Source organism: Diabrotica virgifera, chromosome 8 (assembly GCF_917563875.1).
Source record: "Diabrotica virgifera virgifera chromosome 8, PGI_DIABVI_V3a".
NCBI classification, from domain to species: Eukaryota; Metazoa; Arthropoda; class Insecta; order Coleoptera; family Chrysomelidae; genus Diabrotica; species Diabrotica virgifera.
The window spans coordinates 6737378-6760789 of NC_065450.1; the positions used below are offsets into that span (position 1 = coordinate 6737378).

At 32.3% G+C, this 23412-nt stretch overlaps 1 protein-coding gene across 2 annotated transcripts; it reads left to right on the plus strand.

Annotated features, from left to right (window-relative positions):
* Positions 1 to 2298: 2298 nt before the first annotated feature.
* LOC126889652 (zinc finger protein 227-like) lies at positions 2299 to 22089 on the plus strand. Of its 2 annotated transcripts, XM_050658158.1 has the most exons (3): positions 2779 to 2911; positions 12651 to 12965; positions 19487 to 22089. In XM_050658158.1, the coding sequence occupies exons 2-3, from the start codon at positions 12929 to 12931 to the stop codon at positions 20881 to 20883; spliced, it is 1434 nt and encodes a 477-aa protein (XP_050514115.1). In that variant the 5' UTR covers positions 2779 to 2911; positions 12651 to 12928; the 3' UTR covers positions 20884 to 22089. The 2 variants fall into 2 exon arrangements, with proteins under 2 accessions (XP_050514114.1, XP_050514115.1); XM_050658157.1 differs by lacking the exon at positions 12651 to 12965 and having other exon boundaries at positions 2299 to 2911.
* Positions 22090 to 23412: the final 1323 nt, after the last annotated feature.

The following is a 23412-nucleotide window of genomic DNA, read 5'->3' on the forward strand; positions in this document are numbered from 1 at the left end:
AATTTCTCTTACATACTACCAGTAGAAATTATTACTCCCTTAGGGAGTGACATTTCTCTCGAAGATTAAAGACCGCGTCCTACCATCAAATAATTTGATCAAACTGGTTTGAGCAAACTGAAAGTGACAGTTAGTGACGTCACATCCTGAGTGTTCATTGTGGATAATAATGAAAAATTTTAATTTTAAATAAAGTACAAACAAGTTAGACAACTCAATACAAAAAATTTGATCAAACTAGACTGATAGTGAGAGCACAGATTTTTAGAATTTCAAAAAAACTGCAATTGTGACGTCACTTTGACGTACTTCCTCAAGTACGTCAAGTTTGCTCAAACTGTTTGATCAAATTATTTGATGGTGAGACGCGGCCTTAAGAGAATTGTTTTCAAGAATACAGCATTTTCTTTACAGAAAAGCATTACAGCATTATTTAAGTTATATGTGATTAAAACATAAGATTCATCGTAATTTTAACCCACCACCCCCTTCCCTCTGCCCCCTCCATCAAAAAATTTCTTTTTCGATTTTTTTTTGTGGGATGCAATCAATTTTAAAATTTCAAAAAATTCACACGAATAGGGCTTTTCATCGATTGTCATTTGTTTCGAGCTTCTGTCATAAGTTTTATAATCTGTGTATAATATTAATATACACGGATTATACGACATATGACAGAAGCTCGAAACAAATGACTGTGAATGAAAAGCCCTATAGTAAGGCTTTTATAAAACAAGTCTATTTTTTATAGACCTGTAAGTTGAGTGTACATAACCTCAAAAAAATTTTTTTTGGAAAAAAGTATATAACTTGTTTTTTGGGGATAGCTGCAGGTCTAATTTTTTCTCAGTCTTATGTATTTTATCAAACACTATATTTCTTATTTTTTTCAGATTTTTCTGTAACGTTGGTCACCTTAGAAAATCCAAAAAAAAATGTTTTAAGGGGGTTTTGGGGGGTTTGAACGTGTTTCTCCCATTTTTAAATATTCTTAACGACTCAGTTACTTCAAGTTACATATAACCTATAAAATCGAAATTGATTTGAACGAAGCGTATAAAATAGGGAAAATCCCCAAAAACCCCCTAAAAACAGTTTTTTGGATTCTTGAAGGTGGCGAGCCTTACTGAAAAATCTGAAAAAAATTAGAGATATAGTGTTTCATAAAACACACAAGATTAAGAAAAAATTAGACCTGCAGCTATTCCTAAAAAAAGTTATACGCTTTTTTGAAAAAAAAAATTTATTTTTCATTTTTTGAGGTTATGTACACTCTACCTACGGGTCTATAAAAAATAGACATATTTGATAAAAGCCTCAGCTATACGTGTGAATTTTTTGAAATTTCAAAATTGATTGCATCCCAACAAAAAAAAAAGAATGTGTGTGTACTTTGTACGCACGTAAGAAGATATTCTTCTATTATATAATAGGTAATTTAAACGAAGTAAATATACTTAAAAGGTTATTTGTACTTATTTTATTTAAAAATCAAACTAACTTTCTTATCTACCACTTTGAAAAAAGAAGAATATCTTCAAAAATTATATAATTATATACTTACAATCATAAAATCTATAAAAAAAAAAATAAAAAAATAATAACTTGCTTGGGGCTCGAACCCACTTCACGTCTACCGCGCCGTACGAAAGTTGACGGCATTTCAAACTGCACCACATTCGCGTGTACGTCATGTGGGAATATACACAAACTAAACGTTTACACCATAAATTTATATGAATTTAATAAAATTATTAGTTTGATTTTTGTCGAAATAAAATACAACAAAATATAGAGAAAGAAAACGATATATGAGACGAAGATTTGTAGAAAGTTTGTTCGTAATCAGATTATGTAAATTAAAGCATTGCCTACTAATAGGTAACTACATTATGTTGTTTACATTTTCCAAATAGATAGGTATTGAAACTATTAGGTATTTCCAACTGAAACATTTAGAATTACGTACCTGCGGCTTTTCAAAACTATTTAAAAAGTCACTATAATTATAAATTTGATTTTATTTCTGTCCACACATCAATAAAAACTAATATTATACAATATTTCTGTTTACCGATAACCTCCATATTGAACAATTATTGACAGATCATTTCAAAATTTCAACACCCAATCAGAGCCCGTATAACCACTAATACCATACTGTCGGTGTGCGCATGCGCGGGGATCAATCAAATTTTACCCTCAATCGATTCGCCGCTAAAGAAGAATATCTTGAATAAAAACGAAAAATGAAGTTTTTGATGGTGGGGGTAGGGGGAAGGGAGTGGTGGATTAAAATTACGCTGAATCTTATGTGGTGATCACCTAGAACTTAAGAAAATTTAAAAAAAAATGAATTCTGTTAGTAAGGAAGGGTAACTTTTAATTTATTTATCCCGTTTTGATGCGCCACTGTCGACGCATGTGCCACTGAAAAGACAGAATACAGACAGACATATTTCAACAGAATACATATTTATGACAGAAGCTAGAATAGAAAAATAGAAACTCGAAACAAATGACAATCGATGAAAAGCCTTGTATAACTATTAGACCATTGTGTAAATAAACAATGCCTATAGGCTAGGCTAGGCCACACGCCACCCACAGCTAGGCCTCGAAATCAACGATCGAAATAAGAAGTGGAAGTTTAATACTTATCAAAAAATGGAAGTGAAACAAGAAATTAGTGAAGAAACTTGTAAAGTAGAAATAGAGTATAATGGGTTAGATGATGCCCTTTTAGACGACTTTAACTGTGAAATTAAGGAGGAGGAGGAGGAATCCAATGGGCAAAGTACACATGACACATCTGATTATTTAGACTTAAAAGAAAGTCCTATAAAAACTGAAATAGAACAAGATGAAAATACTCTTAACCCATTTGAAGAAACTAAAACAACTAAAGAAGGTTAGTAAGAATATTTTATTATTTAAGTCCTCCCATATTTAGAAGAAGTACAGTGGTCTCTCTTTAAAAGGATAATTCCTCTATCTATAACCATGAAAATACTTAAATTTAGTTTAATGACATTTAATGTTGTTAGGTTCCTCATAAGAACAATGGGACACATTGTACAATAGTGCACTGAATATATTGCTCACTGAGTTCTATAGTGGCGCAACCGCAAAAATAAACTTCTTTTTTCCATTTTATGAATTTCCAGAACTGATATAAATATGCCAGTGTTGAATTTAAGTTTTATAGTGGTTTTGGCAAAGGTGGCACAATGGTGGTATGCAGTGGCACAAAGAGTTCATAAAATAAACGTTTTTATTCACGTGTTATGTGCCTGTCATATGAACAGGCTCTTACAGTCTCAAGTAAAATGTATGTAGTTGTAATCATGTGTTATCAAAATGTGCGTTCAGCACATGTCATGTGAACAGGCTCTAATCTTATTCATAACAATTAAAAAAAGAATCTTAAAAATGATTATCAGTTATAGAAAAACCTTTACAAGATTAAAAACAACAGTTACTTATCAATGTAATGTACAGTGCGCAGATTCCAAAGGTGTCGGTGGGGAATGGGGTATATGTGCAGTATTATAGTCTGTGTATCAGGGAGAAATTATTCAAAATAATGAAATAACAAATTTTATATATTATTTGTTATTTCTTTATTTTGAATACTTTCTCATACACCGACTATAATACTGAGCATATAGACGCTATCCTGTATGACGCATCCTGTAAACTGTAATATACTTACTTACAGTATAACGTAAAAAATTCTCTGCTTCTGTGAATTTCCGGTACATTTTTGCCTGTATGTTGCAATGTCACACGGCTCAGTAATTGATTTGGCTGGAACGTCTATCTTCCTGTCAGGGCCGTCTTAAGCATACACGGCGCCGGGGTGCGAGGCTCATCTTTGCGCCCCCTTTCGTCAGAAGATTATAATATAGGTTATAGGTACGCAAAAACTAAAAATAATTATGTTTGCTTTCTTTATTTATGTTTTAAAAAACATGGTTTGAGTATTCAAAAAAGATCAATATCTATATAAGATCAAAAGATCTATATTATATCTAATGGCTCCAGTACACGTTGGGCCAACCAGTTGGCCAATGAGTTGGGCCAATAAGTTGGGCCAAGTAAGAACAGTGAATACATGGTGATTACAGGTTGGTGGAGTTATCAGTCTGCGTTAACCTTTCTTAGTGGATAAACAAAAAACAAACTCTGATTATGGATATGGATGTGGAGACTGTAGCAGCTGCCGCAATTAATTTGTACAATGCGTTCAATGCTTATAGAAAAGTGTACCAAACAAGAGTGATTAAAAAACAATGGCGCAAACGACGGTGCTTTTACAACGAAAAAAGTATTCATATTAAAACACAACCTTAAAATTAATTCTTATAAACAGTATCAGTATTGTGAGAAGAGAAAACAAATATTTTAAACTCAACGACAACAACGTGTTCAGTGTTCATAACCAAACAGCTGTTTGGCAGATCGCGCAAGTCCCAAAAATCCTTTGATTTGTGCACCAAATACCGACAAGATTCGGTTTGTAGACCAACGCTGACCGCCAGTCGCAAACTCATGCCAAGTGGTCCTGTACACGTTGGCCCAACTCCTTGGCCCAACTGATTGGCCCAACGTGTACTAGTCCCATAAGTCAACTTCTCTAGCTTTTAAGTTGGCAAAACTTTTTATTACTTCAGTGATACTTTTTACTTGCTATTCTATACTTATTAAAGCCAGGTTTGTTCATCTGCCTGGGCCCATTGTTGAGCGCAGATAATTTTTGATTAATTTAAGTTTAGAAAAAGACCTTTCTCCTTCAGCTACTGTTGCTGGAAGTGTTAAATATATTATTCGAAATATTTGGGAAAACGTAGAGTAAATTATTAGATTATATAACTTAAAATAACGAGTGGAGTTGTGTCTTTATTTATAAAAAATATTGGTAACAATTCTAACTCATGGAATAGATCTTCATCATCAACCTATGTCAGATCTATTTCCATGCGCTAGTTTTTTTAGTAAATTGTGTATTTTTAAGTTTTTTTCGGAGTTTCTCCAACTCAATATATTTTCCAAGAACGATAATAAATATTATGATTATCTTCTCTCAACTTTTCAAATCTTTCACTTAATTTTAGACAAGACGAAAACGGCGGGTTCTTTGGAGAAAATATTCCCATGAGATTTTTTTGCATAATCACATTCGTGAGATATTCCAGAATAAGATTCAAGAAGTCGGCCACGCAAAAAGTGGTCCAAATTTAAAAAAAAAATTTAATCAAATTGCAAAAATCAGTATTTTTGGCCGAGACAAATTTTTTTTTAGATTTTTTGGACTATTCTGGATAAAAAAAGTCTCTCATAATTTTTCTCTAAAGTTGATCGTTTTCGAGGTAAAAGCATTTTAAAATCGAAAAAAAACGAAAAATGGCGATTTTCAAGGCTTAATAACTCGGTTAAAAGTTATTACTATGAAAGTCAGAAAGTAACTAAATCAAAGTTTAAAGCCCCCCCTGCAGGATCCTGAATAAATTTTTGTCATTATTTGATTACTAAGCTGTTATGTTATAAGTAAAAATAATGAGCGCCATGCACGTTTAGGCGGCCGTCCATGAAGAGTGCGAAAGAGATGCCATTCAGGCAGTCCAATGGCGCATCTCACTCGCACTCACATTTACAGCCGCGTCAATACGATCTTACCGCTCATTATTAATAAATAAAAATAACAGCTTAGTAAGAAATTAATGACACAAATTTCTTCAGGATCATGAAGGGGGGCTTTAAATTTGATTTAGCCACCTTATGACTTTCATAATAATAATCTTTAACAGAGTTATTAATTTTTTAAAATAGCCATTTTCGCGTTTTTTAAATTTTAAATTGCTTGTAACTTGAACGCGATCAACTTTAGAGAAAAATTACAAGAGACCTTTTCTGTCCGGAATGGTCCGAAAAATTGTCTCGTAATTGAAATGTTTTTTTCGGGGACGTGGACGAACAGTTTCAGAAAATTTAGTTTCGCAATCGAGTTCTTTAGTAATTGGTACTGAGGCAATTCATATGTGCTCACACGCAGTGTCGGTTGTTGGCTAAATCTTTACTAACTTGATCAAGCATCTTAACAGCTGCCAAAATAATAATATCCCGGGTTTGCAAAGTTTTACTGACAATATTGACCTTTGCTAAAATATTTTACCAGTCACGATAAAGCAGATAAACTTAGTTCTTTAATTTTGTCATCAATGAGCTTGCGATGTTTCTTGTGTCATTGTCGTACTTGTTATCAAAAATTCAGTATAATGCATCGTAAATTTCCCCACATTAAAACGAAGTATATTTTTAGTGAGTCAATTCTACTCTCCCATAGCGTATTTGAATGCGGTTTTAATGTAAATGTGGGTATCTCATGCATTATGACATTCCACCGTAAGGTTGATGCGAAAAAAAAAAAACAAATTTCTTGAACAATTGAAAAAAATTGTTATTTCCAATGAGCATTTAGCGCTAAATTAAGGCTGTGAGCCTCACAAGGAACATAAAACGCACGAGGATCATGTCTAAAAATTTTTTTGAATGCCAATATTTTTGCTTCTCATACTTGCCCCATTGTCATACCCTTGGCCTCGTATATCATCAAAATCAATATTCATTAATTTCAAAAATTCTAATAAATAATTAGATAATCCTTGTCCGGTAGTATCAGTAACCGGTAAAAAACCTAGAAAATTCTCTCTAACTTCGGCAAGCTTTGTTGACGAATTGAGATAAACGAACCTAACAACACTAGTAAAAAAATGTAAATTGTTCCTTGTGTGAAATTCGACATTCAATATTGGTCAAAATTACGAGTCACCTTTTTGAAATTATTTTTGGAATAATCTAAATGGGTTTCATATTTCATTTGCATATCGTAGGTGTAGTAAGCATTAATAGCCTTTGTAAAAATACCGAAAGCGCACTTGTATATTTTTGTTATTTGTAGTTCTTTTTTAAAATAATTTTGAAAATTTTACAAGAACAAAAAGCGTAAGTTTGAGCCTAGCAACTGTTCGGCTTGCGCTCCTTGGACTTGGCACCCGGGTGCCTCGCACCCCTTGCACCCCCGGGTTGAGACGGCCCTGCTTCCTGTTGTATGTTTGATAAGATTGTCCAGAGTTTCGTAGGCGTTTAATTCAGTTTCGTATCCACTGAGAAGGTTGGGCTTTCCTTTTTCTCATTTTCTTCTTAAATTCTTCTTACATTCTAAATGAAACATAAAACAAACTAAACCTATACTGACACAACTTTGTTCTTCCATGTCATAAAGTGAAGTATTTCAAGTAATGTCAATTCTATACTGACACAACAAAATAATTTGTTTTTGTCCTAAATTGAATTCCATACTGGCACAACTTGTGCCAGTATAGACTAAATGTCTATAACGGCACAGAATATGCCCATATACACTAAAAAGTAACATATATTTTTATTGAAGGTTATAAACCTTTTAAAGTGGCATAACTTTAGTTGTGCCAATATTTACTAAACTAATCAGAAAACATAATTAAAATTTTGAGTAATACGGGTCTAACTTAAAAAAATATGGCACAGTCACAATTAAAATGTGCCGGTTTCCAGGTACAAGCAACACAAAAACACTGAAAGTTAACGCCATACTAAATATGTGCCGGTATAGAGCTGCTGCTCAAGCCTCAATAGAGGGACATATGCATGGGGTACAACACTATCTATAGGATTATATGCAGACTACCTTTATGCCAGTTTCGTTCAATTATAAAGTGAAATTTCGTGATTTTTAGGTAGTGTTTATTACAAAACACCATTTTCTGAAAATGTGCCACTATAGAAATCAGTGAGCGATATAATCTAACATTTATGTGCGTATTTTGTCATTGGATCTGAACTTGACATGTAACACTGTTGCCATATCCTCAGTATTTTCATACTATCACATTACATAAAATTACATTTAAAAAATAGTTTTGAAACACCAATAAAGTAAAGTTTTTATGTTGTTTTTTATACAAAAAGCTCAAAAGAGGCATTTTAAATCAAAAATTGTTATAAAAAAGAAGCCTTGATTTATTACTGTCATTACAATCCTAATAGAAGTGAATAGCTTCCCACTTGAAATTAACTTTATTTAGGTATAATTGCTACGATTCATGTGATTTGACCGGTTTGTAATGTTTAGTTTAGAAAAAATAGTTGATCAAATTGAAAATGACATTTTTGTAATTTAAAAAAAAGTGCATTTTTCTGAAATAAGTAAACCTAAAAGTATTCATGATACAAAAACAAAAAAACAAAATTTTCAGTGAAAAGAATCCTACAATTAATATTTGAAACATTTTGTCATATTATAAACACTTTTAGGTTTGTTTAAGAAAAATGCACTTTTTTTTAATTATAAAAATGTCATTTTCGATTTAATCAACTATTTTTTCTAACCTAAGAATTCCAATACAACAATGGAGACCATGGACAGGAAAGAGAGCAAGAGGACGACCCCAGATGAGATGGGGCGATGACATTAAAAAGGAGGAACGCACTGGAAACAGAAAGCACTAAACAGAAGCGAATGGAGGAAACTGGGGGAAGCCTATGTTCGAAATTGGACGAATTAAAGGACAAAAGAAGAAGCATTCCAAACCGGTCAAATCACATGGATCGTATCAGTTATACCCAAATAAAGTTAATTTCAAGTGGGAAGCTATTAATTTCTATTAGGATTGTAATGAAGCAGAGAGCGACTTTGTTTTCGTCATAAGTCAGTCAGTTCTTATGCAAAAAACTTTTATCAGAGCTCATTTGAAAGGTTTTTTAATAAACTTTAAAAGAAGTCCGTTAAGTTATCACGTTCGAGTTATTTGAGATTAAAGGTTCTCCATTTCAAGGTTCTTCGAAAATAACCATCCTTTAAAGAGCAATAACTCAGCCGTTATTAGGTTTACATAGGTCTTTCTGACGCGAATCTCTTTGTTTTTTTTATTAGCTACAATTTTCTTCTTAGATTTTTCTCTAAAATTAAATTTTTATAAGTTATTCATGAAAAACGGTTATAAAACGTGAGTTTTTTCAACGAAAATGCATAGTTTAAATCGCTAATAACTTGGAAAGTATCAACTTTGCAAGAAAATTTTATAGAACAACATTTACTCAGAATTGGTCAATCTATGGACTTCCATAGTTATTTTGATTGAAAAAAAATTTATTCCCTAGATGGGGTTGTTTTCACCCCCAGGTTAAAAGACCGGTTTGGCATAGAGTTGATTTTGAAGAAGATGGTCAACCGAGCTTATGGTAGGGGAGCAAAGTATGCTAAATGTGCAGTCACTCGAGCGCTGTGGGGACCTGTTGGGTTGTGATTATTAGGTCCGAAAACCAAAAAAAGTTAAGGCTATGGGTACATAATTCGCAAATATTTTACGTGTATCCCTACTTTTTCTGTCTTTACACGGCCAATTACGTGTAGTAAAATTCACACTGGTATGGATATGCAAACATTACTAGAATGTCATTCTACTTGAAAATGTCATCATTATTTTAAAGAGATGGGTTTTGAATGTTCTTAGATAACTGTTATTTTTATAATTGGAAATTATTAATTCAGTTAATAAATGTGATTATTTCATTCATAGGAGATTCTGACCAATAGAAAGCTACAGAAATCTGAATTAAATCGATAATTTTTGAAAATCTCCCGTCGTTAAGTATATTACGTCAGATGCCCTTTGTTACTACGAAAAAATACATTCAGTGACATTAATGACAATTAATGTTTTAAAAATTATAAAAGTGATGACTTTCAATCGTCAAATATTTATAAAAACTGTGTGTTTGATGGTACTTACATAAATAAATTACAATAAAATTTTGGTTTTGAACAGTTTTATTCATGAAATAATCGCAACAAATTGCACTCGACCTCTGAAATTAATATAGAATTTTTGCTCTCGTGACACTTTGACATAATTTCACTCGCCTTCGGCTCGTGAAATTAAAACTGTCAAGGTGTCACTCAGGAAAAATTCAATAATTTCAGAGCTCTTGTGCAATTACTACTGATAATTTTTTCACTAACTATGTATTCAGTGATTGTAATAATTTATTTGTACAAGAAAGACCAATACTCAATCGAGAAAAGAGGAAAAGTGTTAAAGTAATTTTTTAATAATATATTGTTATGGAACGCTTACAATTTTGAACATCTTTAACAACAAAATACTTGGATTAGAGAATATATTATCCTGATGTATTCTCTGCTTGGATCTTCCACAAATAATACACAATAAATACCTTTTTATTAAGTTCACGTCTTAAATCAATTATTTATCAAATACACTATATTTCAATAATATGTAATCAATAACTCAACATATTCCCGATGCAATGTCAAATATTTAAAATTGTCACTGATTGTCAGTGTCTGACTGACAATATATGCTGACAATATTATATTCGGCTGAGTGCGTTGTAAGACAAAGATAGATTTGGAAAATATTACCACGGCATTGTGTTTATTTTTTTTTTCGAATCCTGAAAAAACCAATAAATATTTTTGAAAAATTTAAACGCAGAATGAAAGACTAAATTATTACCGAGGGCCGAAAGTTCCTTAGAATAAATAAAAAGTTTATTTGTAATGATATATTTGAAATTAAAAATCACACTAAATTTTCTCTTAGTTTTTCACCCCTGTAACTTATTAAAATAAACATTATAGAAGTTCTCAGGGACTTTCGGCCCTCGCTAATAACGTGATCTTTCATTCTGCGTTTAAATTTTTCAAAAATACTTATTAGTTTTCTCAGGATTCGAAAAAAATGAATCCCCATTTGAATAGCATTGCAGCCGAAAATACGTACCGATCCTCTTAAGTAAAATTTTCCATTTTAGTGTGGACTTTCCATTTTTTTGTTGCTTATTGTTATAAAAGTTGCTTATTTTTACGTAAAGAATCCAAATCTGCAATAAAAATTTTGGGCTCCTATTTAAGATTTTAAAGTAACCCCCCACCCCACCTCCTTGGGAGGTCGTGTTTGGTACCATTCGATAGATTTTTCAAAAATATTTAATAAGTGACAATTTCGAGTATTTTTAAGGATATATATTTTTTTTCAGTCCCCCCTCAACGAACTCCCCTGTGTTAAGAGCCAATATATGGTAGAGGTACATCTGCAGGGTACCAGATTTCTCCCCATATGATAATCTGACGCGCTCGAGTAACTGCAAAAATCCCCGCTTGGGCTCCCCTATCATTAAAGCCAAATTTTCATTAAAATCAGTGTTGATTCTCAAAATTCCACGATTTTACAGTTTTTTTAACGCTGATGAGTGGTCTAATTTGAATTTTACAATTTATATGCTGATCTTTTTGATGAGAATAGATGAGCGTTTGAGGGCAAAAGTAAATAATTTGACACTATCAAAAAGTAAATATTATAGTCTGGGCAGATTATCGGAGAATAGGCCATTTTTGGGAAAAGTTATTTACCAGCAATTTTATTGCTGGTATCGAATCTTATAACTGCATACTTATATTAATAACATACGTATCACGTATGCAAAGTCCGCAGATAGTGTGCCACTTTTTTTATAAACAAAATGGCGTCCGAAAATCGTGTTTTTTTCAATTTTTGCTCTATAACTCCAAAGATTTTAACTTTGCACCAAAAACACCCAAATAAAAATTAACCATAATTAAATTCTGCATAGAGACGTGTTTTTTCCGATTTACTTCGACGAAATTTTCCCCTGAGAATGCGAGTTTTTCCAACAAAATCTTTAATTTTCAACTAAAATTTTAGATAAGTAATTGTTTATGAATAATTAAACAACTTGGTAATATAAAAGCTCTTTCCGTATAGATTATAATTCCAGAAGCCGATGGAAATTGAATGAACAGTTTAGCAACAATTGAATTGTTAATTAAAAATTTACGGTCGTTATAATAACCACAATAATTATGATACATAAAAATAATTATGATTTTTGTATAAAAAGACACTGTACCTATGTAATGTACTTTACAGAATTGAAATTGGACTGTTTAAGCGGCCTCAGGAATATTTTAAAATTATAAACAATTTTTTGGCTTATAAACAAATAGAATATCTCGGAAAATATTAAATTAAATTAAATCATGAAAACGGTATTGGACAAACAGCGGCAGGACGCTTCTTTTAAAAGAAAAAACTTTTAATTGTGATGAGTGGTTCCTGAGATACAACCAGTCAAAGTTGACCGGCATTTACCGCAAAGATATAAACAATAGGATCATAATTTCTGAACCATCACCTTTTCGTTTTTGTCCTCTTTCTCTACACCAATTTTTATGTCTTTAAAATAGTCATAACATATATTATTATAATAAAAACTATCGATATTACGAGTGAAAATTGCCAAAAATAGCAAAATTCCAATAAAAAATTAGGTTGCAGAAAACGTAATCTTAAAGTTCAAAATCGGTATACGTTAAAAAAATGCATTTTCTCGGCTTTCCATGAAGCAATTTTCTTCATTCTTTTTTTGTTCCCAAGTAACTCGAGTAGAGCCATCTAACTAACGCATTAATAAATGTCAAATTTGCTTTTGTTTTGTTATAATAGATTAATTTATTTATAAGAAAAGAAAACTACATATTTGTTCCAGTTGTTGACTTTTTTTAGACAAACTTACTACTTGGTGAGTTAACATCGGTTAACTGGGAGCCGATATACAGCCTCTCAAATATAGGGTAAAAACGACGTTTTTTGGGTCTTTGACGGACTCTATCTAGGGCTCTCTCAGGATGTAACAGCCCTGTAACTCTCAGGATAACGGTTTTTCAATAGGTCCAATAACATACTAAAATTTGAAGAAAATCCGAGGACCCCCAGCACAAAGTTCACCGAAAAGTAGAAATATTGCTCATATACAGTCCCTGGCCATATTATTATGACCACCTATGAATTTTGACAAAAATCAACTAGGTATTCCACTAAGTACGTTTTGTTTAAAATATGATTTTTAAATTTAATTTTGTTATGCAATGTTAATGTTATGCATTAACTGTAATATATTTAATATTAAACAGCAATAAAATATTTGAAAATATTACATATTTATATGTTTTTAATATTTTGTTCAACTTCTGACCTTAATCAGATGCAACATATTTGGGAGCTTTTAAAACGAGAAATTTTCGACGAAAAGGTCACTAACGAAATTGTTTTGATTAAAGGACTAATATATCGTTGAAACCACAATGACAAATTGAAGCAAAAAAAATTTAACTGCATTCAAAATATGCTAAGACGGGTACTAGCGGTAATCAAAGTTAGAGGGGGCTCAGCAAAATATTGAAAAAATAAAAATATGTGATATTTTTAAATGTTTTATTGGTGTTTATTATTAAATATAAAACATTTAATAATAAACAATTTTAAAATATCACATATTTGTATTTTTTTAATGTTTTGCTGAGCCCCTCTAACTTTGATTACCACTAGTACCCGGCTTGGCATACTTTGAATGCAGTTAAATTTTTTTTGCTTCAATTTGTCATTGTGGTTTCAACGATATATTAGTCCTTTAATCAAAACAATTTCGTTAGTTACCTTTTCATCGGAAATTTCTCGTTTTAAAAGCTCCCAAATATTTTCCATCTGATTATGCCAATTTAACAAAAATAAGAAAACTTCGGTTGGAGTGAAAGTAAAAAGAAAGATATACTCCAACAGAAGTAAGGAAAACCAAATATAATTAGCTAAATAGTTGGGACTCTTATGAAAATAAAAATGAAGGGGCTTCAGCGTTGAAAATGCTCAGCCAATGTAACAAAAATAAGAAAACTTCGGTTGGAGTGAAAGTAAAAAGAAAGATATACTCCAACAGAAGTAAGGAAAACTAAATATAATTAGCTAAATAGTTGGGACTCTTATGAAAATAAAAATGAAGGGGCTTCAGCGTTGAAGCCGAAGTAGGAAAACAAAAAAAAAATACTACTTTGCAGTAGTACTGAAGAAAGGGGAATTAGAAGGGATAGAAGTAGAAGTATGAAGAGACAGAGGCAAACTGAATAGAGTTGGCTAGCTATAGATAGAAGAGAACAACTTGACACTCAAGGATGGATACGGCTCGTTTGCATGCCTGTCGAATAACAGTAGCTCTAAGTGGATAGTAATGATGACTAAAAGGTGAAATAATAAAATAAGAATAATGTACTGAAAAAGAAAGAAGATGAATAGTTGCTAAAGACGAACACGATAAATAAATCTAACAAATCATGGGCGCCATGAAAATGATCTTCGATCATTTTCCCAGGTATCTTACACTGCTGTCAATTATTAATAATTCACTTCCATGATTCATTCAAGTGTGTACAAAATTTATCAATTTTTCAACTATTAGGTACTTTTAAGTTTATATCTACTTATATGAGCTCTTTTAATTTATGTACTGTGATGAGGGTTTTCTGTCAAATAAATAAATATTATTGTTTTTTTGGTGTTAATATTATGCTTGTATTAATATATAATATTGCTAACTAACTATATCTTATGCGCTAACTATTGCTTATAATATAAAAGACAGAAACACAGGGTTCTAAAACATATTTATATAAATTAATACACTTCTTCTGCCTTAAATTTTATTACGCTTTAATTTAATTATACCATTTCTTTGTTTTTGTATTCATTTTCCCTTAAGCTTGTCACGCATGGGGAGCTCAACTATAATATATATTACAGATTTATTCGCGCAGCATAGGCGTTCTCCATCTGGGCAAGTTCAGGAAACGTTCGGGGCATGCTGCGCGAATAACTATAATATACAGGGTGTCCCCGAAAATAGTGTGTTCCTTAAAGGTATAGGCAGAAGCACATTGTAGAGCAAAAAAGTCGTATAACATTTTTTCCAAATTCAGCCGTTTGACCAAAAAACGAAAATATATTCTGATATGCAAATTGAAGTTTGGCAACAACGTGCAATACAAAAATCTAAAGGTACAGTCACAATCAAAAATAGTAGGTTTGTAGGTCAGTTGTATCTGGTAGGTAGTAAAGTAATAAATAATGTAAATATCAACCAAACCGATATCCATTTCGGCACGGGTCTAGTGTTTACATTTTTTCACTCCGTCCGTGGCCTCACATCAAACAAAACAAGAATTTGGTATGTTTGATATTATTGACATTGGATATTTTTAGTAATTGGTTTAATCGGTAATTCTGTACCAAAAGTACGAGTATTTCTTAACAACGAGGAATCGTTATGTATTTTGGATATTAAACAAATATTATATCCGTTACTTTGTAAAGGATACAGAAAGGGTAAAGGGTGAAATATTTTATTAATTACCCAGATCACCAAATGCAGAAGCCTATAAATTTCTTGCAAAATGTTTTGCCGGTACTTCTTGAAGACGTGCCTTTGCAAACACGACCTGAAATGTGGTTTCTTCACGACGGGGCCCCAGCACATTTTACCAGAGGTGTCAAAAATCTTCTGGATACCACTTACCCTTGTCGTCGATTGGTAGGAATGAACTCATTCTGTGGCCACCACCAAGTCCCGAATTCAATGTATTGGATTTTTATTTTGGGGATATCTGAAATCGTTAGCGTATGATAACCGACATGAAATCCAAACCGAAGCTGAATTACGGGAACGAATTTTTAACGCTGCAGAAACTATCTGACACATTATTTTAGTTAAGTATGGCGTTACTAACAACTGGATTCGTCGTATCGATGCATGTGTTCGCGCAGGTGGAGCTCACTTTAAACATTTATTATAAAAATTATTGTCAAGTATGTACAAACATCTAATTTCACTTTAATTCACAAGTAAACAAATTTCTGATAGTCGGGGGTAAACACTGTAAACTATGTAATTCAGTTAAAACCCTTGCATTCAACATCTTTAAAGCTTAATAAATACGTAGGACTAGTTTAGTTAAACGATAAAGTGTTTCTTATTGTAAATAATTGACATTTTATCAATGCATTTAAAATTATTCCATATTTCAATACATTTCAGAAAAACATTACAAATAATTTTTCGTAGGTGCATTAATTGCATTTTAGGAATTAAACCACAGTTACTCAAGTACAGTTGAGTCCGCGAGTCTTTACCAGTGCGTCATCATTTAAAGCATACGAAATAAGTCGGAAATCTATTTCACGCAACAACAAGTGACAGAAAGTGGCTACTGTTCCGATTACGGGTTTTATTATAAAATTTTACGTTATCAAATATATAGAATGTCAAATGTAAGTTTTGCTTCAAAATTTTTGTGCAGAATTACAGTTACATTTGAAGTAGTAAATTCTTTTATTATTATTGATTAATAAATAAATAAATAATTTATAAAAAAATTCAATAACATATTTTATTTTTGTTATTTTATTCACTTTGACGGAAACCTAAACACACTCATTTCTTTACTGTGTGAATGACGTTAGCTTTGTATGTTTTAAATATTAATTGCCAAAATATAATTGCTTACCTTAAAATTTCAAAGCCCAATATAAAATAGTTGTGAAAACAACTGTTTGTGTCATATAAAGAAACTTCAAAACGCAAAAATTCGACAAAAACAGCAAAAAATTTAACTGACTGACAGCCACAAAAGTAAACAAAGCAGAAACGTCAAACAAATTGTGCTTAAAATATGAAAACATACCGAATCGTCTTTTTTTGTACCTATCTCTTTTCAATGCACTGAGTCTAGATGGTTCATAAAAATAACATGTGTTTTTACTTAATAAAAAACGGCAGCTGGTTTGCCATGAGTTTCATGCGTGGAAGAGAATGATGCTAGATAAAAAGTATGTGTTTTCTCTCGCCAGGTATTAATGACGCACGGGTAAAGACTCGCGGACTCTGTAAAACGCGGATTTACTGTTATCGCGGATAACTGTAAAAGTTATAATTTATGTAAAACTTCGAGCCTTAATTCAAAACAATAGAATAGAAATATGCTTTATTGTCATGAAAAATTTAACAATTTTATAGACAAAGCTTACAAGAGTCATAAATAAAAACAATAACAAATACAATTTACTAAAATTATATGGCGGATAAATAAAATATAATGAAGTGAAACAAAAAATAGTAACAGTCTATTGCAAAATTAAAAAAAATGCAAATTGCATAATCTAACTAAGAAATTTAATAAGTTAAGCTGCTGCATATGACACTTACATATAGATTAAGATTCTACTTATATGTATGTATACACCGTTCTTAGGCGTCAACGCCCTTCGGTAGGGATCTATGGAGGAGTATCACCAAGCCGGAAGCCCTTATCCCTTCCCGTACCGCTCCTCCATAGGCCGATCAGAGCCAGTTTATTCCAGACCAAGCCGTAGACTCTATTGAGTTTTATACTACGGCGTTGGCCTTTTATAAATTTCATGACCTAGCTGAGGCTCGAACCAGCGACCGCAAATCGCAAATCCACTAAACTTGTCGATCGACTGAGCCCCAGCTAACTGGACCGTCAAGACCGACAAGATTCTACTTATACATAACAATATTGTAAGTACAGTATTGTAATTTCTTAGTTATTACCACCTATTATTAGTACCACCGTTGCATTTGGTTGTCTTTTTAAAGACAGATCACATGCTATGATTTTTTGTGGCGGCTATTCTTGAGTTGGGATTGATTTCATGTAATCGAATGAACTATCTTTTAGTAAAGTCGTCCCAGGAACGCAACTCATCAATATTGGCAATATCATTTTTAAAGTCGTCTACTTTAAAATGTATAATACGTGTCTGAATTGCCGATATAAATGAGTCAGATTAAATAAATTATTAGAAGAATTTTTTACTAAGCAACAACATTTTTGTTTATTTAATATTATTTTGTATTTTGACAACGACACCCGACTTGGGCGTCGAAACGTTAATAAAATCATTTTTAGGTAAAATTGTGGCTTATTTCCCATTTGAATATACTTGATTATAAAAATGCCACAAGAAAATAGCTTCAGAACAACATGTAATATTATGAAAATAAAAATTCACTTATATGGAGAACAACGTAATTTTTTTTTGAAACGGTCAACTTTAGAAAAAATGTTATAGGACTTGTTTGTTCTAAATTGGGTATTATATCCATACCTTAAAGGAACGCACTATTTTCGGGGACACCCTGTTTATTATACACTAAGCATCAAAATTAACGCACCACCTTAAAAATGGAACATTTTTGATGTCTCGTAGTTCCTAAACTTGTCCGATTTTAGTTTTTTTTAGTATATTATAGCTTTATTATTCAAGAATTTATCGATGTAATTATATTATCGATAAACAGGTAAGTGTCATTGTATACGGGGTGTAACAATGATAATGTTTTTTCGTCAAAGTTGGGAACACCCTGTGGAATATTCTAGCATATATAAAATATTGAAATTCAAACTCAACTGTTGCCTTAGGCTTTCTTAACATTTTGCTTTTTAATTCATTCACTTATGTGGGATAATAAAAAAGTTAGGTACTTTAACAACTAGCCATGTTATTCATCAATACAGGGTGTTTCTAAATAAGTGCGACAAACATTAAGGGGTAATTCTGCATGAAAAATAATGACTGTTTGCTTTATAAACATATGTCCACAAATGCTTCGTTTCCGAGATACGGGATGTTGAATTTTGACGGTTTATTTATTGCTCTAAAACCGGTGTAGATATGCAAATGAAGTTTGGTAGGTTTTAAGAGGTAGTTATTGCGCATTTTTTGACATACAATTAAGAATTTTATATTCACCATTGGCGTGCATACGGGATGTATCTAAAATTTTTATACCCGTATGCACGCCAATGGTGAATATAAAATTCTTAATTGTATGTCAAAAATGCGCAATAACTACCTACCTCTTAAAACCTACCGAATTTCATTTGCATATCTCAACCAGTTTTAGAGCAATAAATAAATCGTCAGTTTGTAAGAAAAAATTCAACATCTCGTATCTCGGAAACAAAGCATTTGTGGACATATGTTTATAAAGCAAACGGTCATTATTTTTTCATGGAGAATTAATCCTTAAAGTTTGTCGCACGTATTTAGAAACACCCTGTATTGATGAATAACATTGCTAGTTGTTAAAGTACCTAACTTTTTTATTAGCCAACATAAGCAAATGAATCAAAAAGCAAAATGTTGAGAAAACCTAAGGCTCCACTTTAGTTTTAATTTCAATATTTTATATACGCTAGAATATTCCACAGGTTATTCCAAACTTTGAGGAAAAACACACTATCATTGTTACACCCAGTATACAATGACACTTAACTGTTTAGCAATAATATTATTACATCAAGATTCTTGAAGAATAAAGCTATAATATACTTAAAAAAATCACTCAAATCGGACAACAGGTTTAGGAAATACGAGACATCAAAAATGTCCCATTTTTAAGGTGGTGCGTTAATTTTGATACTTAGTGTAATTTAACTCCCCGTGCGTGACAAGCTTTATTCTCAAATATTTATTTTAAGTTTGTATTTTAGGCTATCTTCATCAAAGAGAAAACAAAATGGAAATTATGGAGACACTAATTGGACATTCATCTTCCAAAGGCAATTATACGAGTCCACACGATGAAGGAAAAACAATAAATCAAGATACGAAAGTCGCGGCCGGACGAAGATATTACAAATGTGAAATTTGTTTTAAGCCGTTTACGAAAGCACATTATTTGAAAGGACATTTGAGAGTGCATACTGGAGAACAACCATACAAGTGTGAAATCTGTTTTAAGCAATTTACCACAGCGCAAATGTTGAAATATCATATAAGAACACACACTGGAGAAAAACCGTACGAGTGTGAAATTTGTTTTAAACAGTTTAACCAAGCAGGTCATGTGAAAAAGCATTTGAGAGTACACACTAGTGAAACACCTTATAAGTGTGAAATTTGTTTTAAGCAGTTTCAGCAAAAAGGTAATTTGAATACACATTTGAGATTGCACACTGGGGAAAAACGTTATAAGTGTGAAATCTGTTTTAAGCATTTTAGTGGTAATTTGAAAAGACATTTGAGAGTGCACACTGGAGAAACACCTTATAAGTGTGAAATTTGTTTTAAGCAGTTTAGTACTGCAGGTGATTTGAAAAAACATTTGAGAGTGCACACTGGCGAAAAACCGTACAAGTGTGAACTTTGTTTTAAGCAGTTTACGAAAGCACATTATTTGAAAGGACATTTGAGAGTGCATACTGGAGAACAACCATACAAGTGTGAAATCTGTTTTAAGCAATTTACCACAGCGCAAATGTTGAAATATCATATAAGAACACACACTGGAGAAAAACCGTACGAGTGTGAAATTTGTTTTAAGCAGTTTCAGCAAAAAGGTAATTTGAATACACATTTGAGATTGCACACTGGGGAAAAACGTTATAAGTGTGAAATCTGTTTTAAGCATTTTAGTGGTAATTTGAAAAGACATTTGAGAGTGCACACTGGAGAAACACCTTATAAGTGTGAAATTTGTTTTAAGCAGTTTAGTGCTGCAGGTGATTTGAAAAAACATTTGAGAGTGCACACTGGCGAAAAACCGTACAAGTGTGAACTTTGTTTTAAGCAGTTTACGACAGCACATTATTTGAAAGGACATTTGGGAGTGCATACTGGAGAACAACCATACAAGTGTGAAATCTGTTTTAAGCAATTTACCACAGCGCAAACGTTAAAATATCATATAAGAACACACACTGGAGAAAAACCGTACAAGTGTGAAACTTGTTTAAAACAGTTTATCACTGCAAGTAATTTGAAAAAACATTTGAGAGTGCATACTGGAGAAAAACCTCATCAATGTGAAATCTGTTTAAAGAAATTTGCAGGTAATTTGAAAAAACATTTGAGAACTCACACTGGAGAAAAGCCATACAAGTGTTAAATTTGTGATAAACAGTTTTTTCATGCACATGGTTTGAATGTTTGAAAACACATTTAAGAGTTCACACTGGGGAAAAACCTTACAAGTGTGAAATTTGTTTTAAGCAGTTTTCTCAAAAAAGTAATTTGTTAGTACACACTGAAGAAACTCCTTACAAGTGTGAGATTTGTTTTAAGCAGTTTTCCCAGAAGCCTTATTTGGAAAGTCATTTCAAAGTACACGCTGGGGAAAACCCTCATAAGTGTGAAATTTGCTTTAAGTACTTTACTACAGTCATTTGAAAAGACATTGGAGAATGCACACTTGAGAGCAACCATACAAGTGTGAAATCTGTTTTAACCCTCATCTACTATAATCTGGGTCTGTCGGACCCAGAGAGCTCCCGGCAACCATGTACTATCCCCACATTAAGTCATTTTTGTATGCGGCCTCGTGTATTCTCCGCTTATTTAGTCTGAAATACGATAGTGTTAATTTAAATAATTTAAAATAATGCATAACTTTTGTTTGGAACTAGCGACTTCTATAGACGTAGCTGGGTGTATTAGACCCACTTATAGCAATTACGTGATTTTTACATAATTATTGTATTTAAGGTAAATATTATTTTACATCAGGTTAATTTAGGCCCGGTCTTTTCACCTCCGAATAAAAGTTATTCGGAGGTTTTTTGGACAGATTTACATGTAATCTGCCGATAAACTTCCTATAAATAGTTATTCGGAGGTGAAAAGACCGGGCCTTAGTATATCCTAATTTATTTTATTTGAAATTGTTTTTTGTCGTTTTTTTTTAAGTAATATAATATTGTATTTTCTTCTTTTCAATTTAAAAAGGCTCGAAATAAACCTCTTACCGTCGAAGATATTGATGCTTTACTTCAAAGTGAGTATTTTTGGATAGACGATCCGGAAAATGATGCGTAAACTTCGGCATCGTCTTCAACAAATGTTTTAGTGAGCGCTGAGGAGATACAAGCAGGAGCCAATATCATCCAAATAGCCGATGGCAGCGATTAACCCTCTCAGTACCTCTTTTTTTTTTCAGCGAACGAAAAAATATTTTTTCTACGGCCGTGCCTAAACAGCCACTTTCCCGCAAGCATTTTGTTTCCGAAAGTTATACTTTCCCGCGCTAGTGCGGGAAAGTAGATTACCTTGTAATATGGCATTATAATATATGCAATAAACTAATATTTAGATATTATTTACTAATTTATTTCAAATTTATCTTATTGTGTTCATGTTTTAATGAAATTAACGCGAAAATTCTTTGAAATAGAATTTTGACATAATATACATAAGTCAAATCAGTGGACAATCACAATAGTTTTGAATATCGTCGTCATTGGTTGCGTTCATCAAACAGAGAGCTTGGAATCGGATTGGAAGCTCTTTTACTATTGTTTGTTTTTTAACCAAGAGGAGTGATTCAAATTTACCGCGCCGTAATGCTTGTTTCTAACTGGTCCAACCGCAGGCAAGTTTACCCCACTGTTATTAAATTTTGACACTAATGACATTTACGAAATTTTGCCACTTCTGTCATTTTATAGGTTAATTAAGTATATCAGCGATTTTTTGTATTTTCTGCATTATTCCTTTAATTTTTAGATTTTTAATCTACTTTTATATAAAAACAGTTGTTTTTAGAACTCTTTAGCGATGTGTTAGTATAATATAATATGTATGATATGTATGGATTATCATCGAAAGGTGATATGATCAACGAAAAAAGAAGATGAATTTGGTGACTTTTCTAGTAACTTTCTTGGGTGTGAATCTGTCTTTTTAGTTTACTCCTCTTGGTAAAAAAATCAACTATAGTGAACGGTGCGCTGAATTAATCGGATTGGAAGCGCTCGCCATTTTATTCAGCCTTAAATTTGTTATTGTGCTGTGACACCGAACAACCCGAAGGCACAGTCGACTCGGCGGGAAAAGTTCGCGCATCTGGTTTGCGCATGGCTGGCGGCCATTTTTTCGGTCCACAGGTCCGCTGCTGACACGATCAATTTGTGATTGTTGTTGTCAGATCACGCTTGTTTCGAGGTTACTTTGATTTTGTGTTGTTCTGTTCGGTGATTTTGTTTTTGTGCATTGTGCAATAATAATTATGGATATGGACAAAAAGAAAGGCAGTTCGAATTTAATCTGTGCAGCGATCAACTGTAAAAACACGGTATCAAATTTCAGCTATAGTTTTTTTCCGTTTTCCAAAAGACGAATCAAGGTAAGCATTTTTAAATTCACAATGTTTTTATAAATGTGTATGTACTTAAATGGGTAGGTACTTGAAAATTTGGTGTTAACTATGAAACTTTACCTAATCAATTATTTTCAATGGGAAATAAGCCACAATTTTACCAAAAAAATGATTTTATTAACGTTTCGACGCCCAAGTCAGGTGTTATTGTCAAAATACAAAATAATTCTTGTATTCTATCATTGAAAATAGTTGATTATAAAAATGCCACAAGGAAATAGCTTCAGAACAAAACTTTACCTATATTATGTATACTACAGGGTG

Coding starts and splice junctions, on each gene's coding strand:
- LOC126889652 (XM_050658157.1), top strand. CDS start 2,668: ATGGAAGTGAAACAAGAAATTAGTGAAGAAACTTGTAAAGTAGAAATA. Junction 2,912..19,486: donor AACTAAAACAACTAAAGAAG/GTTAGTAAGAAT, acceptor TTTGTATTTTAG/GCTATCTTCATCAAAGAGAA.